At 29.7% G+C, this 6,432-nt stretch overlaps 1 protein-coding gene across 1 annotated transcript in view; it reads right to left on the bottom strand.

Moving 5' to 3' along the window:
- The window catches only part of LOC107454980 (protein FAM199X), a gene marked incomplete in the record, with an annotated part of 19,160 nt that extends 14,328 nt beyond the window's left edge, over nt 1-4,832 (bottom strand). The window contains 2 exon segments of the mRNA XM_043049505.2: nt 1,447-1,524; nt 4,622-4,832. Coding sequence (XP_042905439.1) covers nt 1,447-1,524; nt 4,622-4,650 — 107 coding nt within the window.
- Nucleotides 4,833-6,432: the final 1,600 nt, after the last annotated feature.

The raw sequence follows: 6,432 nt of genomic DNA, 5'->3' as shown, positions 1-6,432 counted from the left end.
AAAGGGGCAAATAACTGATACTCTTTATAATTATACGTAATTTTAATTTCACTTTCTGTTAATCGTATTATAAAAACATGGAAGACCATTAAATATTTATTCCAGTTTAATTTTATTACAGGTAAAAGTCAGATGAAATTTTAGTGTTTACTTATACAACTCTATTTAATAAATAAAAATATTTTCACAGTAAAATTTATGAGCACTAAATGAAAAAACCCAATTTTCCCCGGGTTTTTTCAAATAAAACCCAATTTTCCCCGGGTTTTTTCAATAAAACCCAGGTGGGTTGGGTTTTTTCAAAAATCCCCGGGTTTTTTCAAACCCTGCTAGTTTTAGTTAATATAGAATTGGAATTAAGGTTTATATCTATACTTCATTTTACCTCAAGTTGGCACTACAAAGAAAGATAGGAAATGTAATACGCCTTTAAAAAGTAATTAGTTGAGGAATTTATTAGTTTAAATGCACGTACAAATATAAAATTTTTTATAGTAAGAAAGTTTTATGTTGAAACATGAATTCAATCTAAAAATACCTTTTCACTAAGGTGGTGTTTAAGTTTGGGAATGAATTAGTTTCTAATGTTGAGGAATCAGCGTATTGGATATGTTTTTGCCCTGGTGGTCAGCCAGCTCTTGAGAGTCTCCTTGCCATTGCTATATTGTCTAATTGCAGTTCTTATTTTGCTTTCTTTCCTGTGCATTGCTTAATTGGTATTCTTTTTTTATTCTGTTGTATAATAGAAGCAAATATACTTCAGAATAATAAATCACTTTTATAACAAAAAAAAATTTCAGAAAAAAAAAAAACTTTTTTAAAAGAAAAGAACTGAAAATATCTCACAAACATCCCTCTCCCATAAACACATATGTAATTAATGTACATAAATCTAAAAATAAAAAGTTGCATAGAAAAATAAGTATGTAAAGCAAAGTATGAGCATCTATGCATTTTATTAGATTTAATCAAAAATAAATTTAGTTTAAAATTAGCTTTGTTTAGTTGAATATCTATTTATAAGGATATCTATTTTTAAAAAATCATAATAAGAAACCAGCTTACTTCTAAATGCTTTTAAAAAATTTTATTCTTTTCTATATTTTGTTCAAAATGGAATTCTTGTTGGAAAAAAAAATTTAACACTTTTCGGTAATGCCAATATTGGCCACTTCCTGTTTTTTTTTTTGCTACCTTGTGCGCTGAACCAACTTAAAACCCAGTTTCTATGACAACGGCTGCATATCCTTTCTCCAGTGCCAACTTGAGGTGAAACTATGTATAACTATATTTTATAATTGTTTAATTAACAGCTTAAAGAATTCTGAACAAAGAATAAATATAAATAAAATTTCATCATATCCAAAATATATTAGAACAAACTTTGTGGATAAGATTTTAAAAACAATTATCATATTCGTCGATAAAAAAATTTCAAAAACATACTCATCATATTTGAACATAAAATCGTCACTTTCAATAACATCTTGAAAAGGCCCTTCCATATATAGATCATTTATCAACCTAGAAAATAAAATAAAAAAATTTTCATTACACTTGTAAAATTTTTAGTTAATGTAATTAGACATAAAAAAATCGAAAACTATGTTCAACTAACTTTAGCACCCAAAACACAGTAATATCTCAAAACATATTCAGTGGTATTTCATACTTTAAACCCTGACTATTAATCAAATTTAATTTAGATTAATTAGGACCAAAATAATTCTAAGATATAACAAAAAAGCCCAGTAAGAATGAAACTGCAAAAAAGCGCTTTTGATTTCTTTTATAAAAAAATTAATGCACTAAGTAAACTATAGAACTTTTTCTTATCTTTCATTTGATTAAGAAATTATTAATTATTTTCTGTAATATTTACATTAAAAAAATCACTTGATTACATTAATATCAAAACTATATTTAGCTTTCATGTAATACTACAGCAAAAATAATCATTTTACAAGGAAAAAAATATGATTGGAAAATTTCTATATTGTGATCTGCAGTCAAATATTTGCCAAGCCTTCACAACTTCTGGGCAAGAGCTCAAGAGAAAAAGAAAAAAAAAACATAGAAGTGGAATAACTCATAAGGGTCCAACTTGTACCCACCTCTAAGCAAACCTCTAAATTTTTTTTTAAAAATTTACAAGATTAAAATCTATTTAGCACCTTGGTGAATGTAAATGGTGCGGCATACCATGATAGGGAAATATCCCCCATAAAATCTAAAATATTTTTTACATAATTTTGTCAATCTTTCATAATTAAAAATATAAATACAGTACAGAACCCGTTATCCGGAAATCAGAAAACCGGAACGAAATTCGATAAATTTTCCCGCCATTTTTTAAACAAATTTTTTTTTTCCTTATAAGATTTTAGAATCTTTCTTTCTTTTTTGAAAGATGTTCACCTTACCATCATTTTGGAAATAATCATTAGTGTATTACTTCGTTTTTTCTTCTTTTCAAGATTATTTCCTAAAAAAAAATTTTTTTTAGTTGGGTTTAACAATAAAAAAACGGCTTTTTGTAGCGATTCAGAAAACCGGAAAAATCAGTTATCCGGAATAGTGACTCAATCGTTCCGGATAATCGGTTCCCTACTGTACATTATTTGTAATCAAAAAACCTCTTTCAGAATTAAAAGAAATATTGAATATAATAAGTAAATGGTAAACATTCTGAATTGTAATTTGACTGGTAGGAAGTATTGAATTATATCTATTTCTTTGGGTTCTTCAAGCAAGTGGTAATACTAAGAACAATCTGTCAGAATCTTTGTGAGGGTTCCAGAAATTGCAATTAATTGTGGTCTGGAATCACTAAAATTTGTTGCAGACAATCTTGAAATAATCAATGGCATCAAAGATGAGTAAAAGACATTGAGAGATAGCATACTATTTTTTATTTTTAGTTTTTGCCACAGTTATTGCTCTAAACTAAGACAGCATATTTCATTATTATTGAGAACATTACAGATTGCAATTTTTCATTCACATTCATAAAAATTTTTTTTTTTTCAAATAAAAATCTATAAGTAAATGACGCAATGAAAAGGTGTACGAACTAATCTTTTTTAATTTCTGGTTTACAGATCTGTGACTTAAATTCTTATTATCTACCCTAGTATAACACAACAGCCAAGAAAATAACTTATAGTTAGATTTTATTGAAAAAATAGTACTTTTAATTTCAAGGAGAAAAAAAAGACCAAAGAGAAAAATATAAAGAATAGAGAACTAAGAAAAGAATTAACTAAAAAAATATTGATCACCACTTCTAAAAAATTTATTAATACATTTGTTTTTGAAAATAAGTTAAAAATTTAGAAAGAAAAATATTTAAAACTACCACAAACCCTATACTTTATTATAAACTAATAAAATTATCAAATATTTTCTGTGGAGTACAAAATATGGATTTACAGAAAACTACTGTTATGAAAAAACCAAGAATTTTGAGAAAGGTCCAGTGTCGAGCTGGAATCTAATTATCTACAAATCTAAAATAAAATTATCATATTTAGAATAAAACTAACTAAATTACTCCAAAATACTTCCGCAAATAGGTGAGTTATGCTACAGAGCTTTTAGAGCAGGCTGCAAATTCTTCAATTCTTAAAAGTAAACAAACTTGCTAACTTTTCAAGGATCCAGTTTCTATGTAAAGGAGGAATTAGTCCTTATTTAATAATTATCTTATCAATACTTCAAATAATTTGATTTGGAAAGCAAACTACAACAAGACCAGTAAAAATCTTAAAGAATAATAAAATTCACAATTTGTTAGAAACTTGGAGAACATTTTTACTACACATGGTTTGATCATGCTGTTCAAAATGCAACAATCAGATTGATCTCTAAATGTATAAATAAAGTTTGTTTTTTTTTGGAAAAAATCGCCATAAATATACAGCTAATGCATTTAAAAATAATTTGGATTAAAATAACTCCACTCATCTCACAAGATTTAAACTAATTAAACTTTTAAGGCAGTTTTTGAACCGGAGTTTAAGAAAATATTCGAGCTAACTCCAAGCCAGGGAACTCGCCCAGTTTTATAACAATAAATAAGCGGATCAAATTGTGCTGGATGTGATTAATGATGTTAGGCGCTTAGGTCTAAATATCACAAATTTCCGTAGAACTATAAACTTAGGAGTACAGCTAGGTTGAATAGTAGGGAGTTATTTTGTTGAAAATGCAAGTTTTGGAACAGCTGGGATTCACTCGGAAAACCAATCATATAATCGTCATATTAACAAATCTTCGTACAAAACTTAATCAGATTAATCTACGAAACTTATTCTGAATTAAAACTTGAATGACAGAACAATAATTCCAAAAGAAAACAGTTCCTGTAACTCATGTGTAAAAAAAAAAAAAATTTCACCAAAACAAATATGCACCCATCTTCACATTACACTTCTGAGCACGTACACATTTTTTCAATAGGAAACATTATAAAATATTATTATCTTTGAAAGGTAATTATAAGTAAGTCAGATTTTTAGATCTGATTGCTTATCTTGGAGCATTCAAAGACAAACTGTCATAATTAATTGTCAATTATAATATTAATATCCACTCCACGTTGGCAAATTATGATACTTACGATGGTGTTAATAAACTTGACTCGATCATTGTGTAAACTTAGATGAACAGGATCGAATTATTGAAGAAATAAAGAATGGCAAACAGTAGCTAAAATAACTAATATCACCGCATGCATACATTCATCCACAACATTTATTCCCAAAACCACGCGGTTGCAACGCGGCACCAGTAAAACGTGGTAAATCAAAAGAAAGATACACAGAGCGCGGATTTCTTCCTTCACTTCAGATCTCTGAATTGGATTGTACAAACTGTACGATTGAAATGTTCACTGTCCCTATGATTTCATGTAGCGATTCTTCTTTACTTTTCCATGTTCATTCGTTTAATTCATTTTACTTTTCAAAGTTTTTCCAAAATACAGATTTTCTAAATACTGGCAAACGTTGTTTTCGAGACGGTTCGCGTAGCTGGAAATGTAGATATCAAATATGCAGAATTAATAGGAAAAATTTTTCGTCGCTTGTTCCACTGGTACATTATGTTACGAAACTAGAATTATTGTAAGAAAAATAAATTGTCCATTTTAATTTACATTTTCGGAAGTGCAAAGTTACAGTTGTTGTTGTTGTAGTTCATTTACGTCACGTCCCGCAGTGGACTGATCGTTACGACACGGTTCCCAGCAGATCACCGAAGTCAAGCATCACTGGCTACGGTCAGTGTGCGGGTGGGTGACCACTTGGATCAGTCTGTGTAGGGCCGAGGGTCAGCGGTATTGGTCCTCGTTAAACTGTTCTACCGTAAAGTGCTTGACTTCGCGTGCAGGTCGTTGGGCTACCGAAGCGGGGGTGCCATCCCCTCTGCAGAGGATCAAAATTGTGACGGCATATCTTCGGATCATCCTCAGGGATGTTTCCCAGACTGTCGCCAATAGCTCATTGTACAGCTCTAGTGCGACGTAAATAAACTACAACAACATCATTTACGTCTCACTAAAGCTGCGCAATGGGTTATTGGCGACGGTCTGCTGGGAAACATCCCTCAGGATGATCCGAAGACATGTCATCCCAATTTTGATCCTCTGCAGAGGGGATGCACCCCCGCTTCGGTAGCCCGACGTCATGCACTCGAAGTCGAGCACTTTAAGGTAGAACAGTTTAATGAACACCAAAACCGCATACCCTCGTTCCCTACGCAGACTGATCCAAGTGGTCACCCATCCGCACACTGACCGCAGCCAGTGATGCCTGACTTCGGTGATCTGCTCGGAACCGTGTCTTAACGATCAGTTTACTACCGGCAAAGTTACAATAATTTATGAATTTGAGAATGAATTAAATTTTTGATGGAATAAATTCCTCTTTATGAGCTATAAAGCTTAATAAAATAATTAAATTTTAATTTAACTTTAAGAATATTTCCTACATTCAATTTAAAGTAAAACTAATTCCTAAATTTTAATTTTAATTAAATACATATACAAAATTGCAATTCTAAACACTTAATAAAATTCAATTTATTGAAATTTGAAGATTTTATTTTAAAATTCCTTACGGGACTTAATTCAAAAAGATATAATTTTTCATTTAAAATAACTGTTGAAGCTTAATTTAAAACAATTAATAAATTTTATCTAAAAATAATTTTAAAATATTATTTTGAAGTAATTAATAAATCCCTGATTAAAAATAAATATAGTTGAACTTCGATTATCCCGACATTTTTCATCAGAATACTTCTGTTAATTAAAATCGAATCTAATTTTTCATTTTCTGATTATCAAAAATAAGTCCGGTCCCATTGCTAAGAGTTAATCGAGGTTCCGCTATATTAATAAAATATAAGCATAATAAAGAAGAATCTGTT

Source organism: Parasteatoda tepidariorum, chromosome X2 (assembly GCF_043381705.1).
Source record: "Parasteatoda tepidariorum isolate YZ-2023 chromosome X2, CAS_Ptep_4.0, whole genome shotgun sequence".
NCBI classification, from domain to species: Eukaryota; Metazoa; Arthropoda; class Arachnida; order Araneae; family Theridiidae; genus Parasteatoda; species Parasteatoda tepidariorum.
This window is presented reverse-complemented; position numbering and strand designations above follow the sequence as displayed.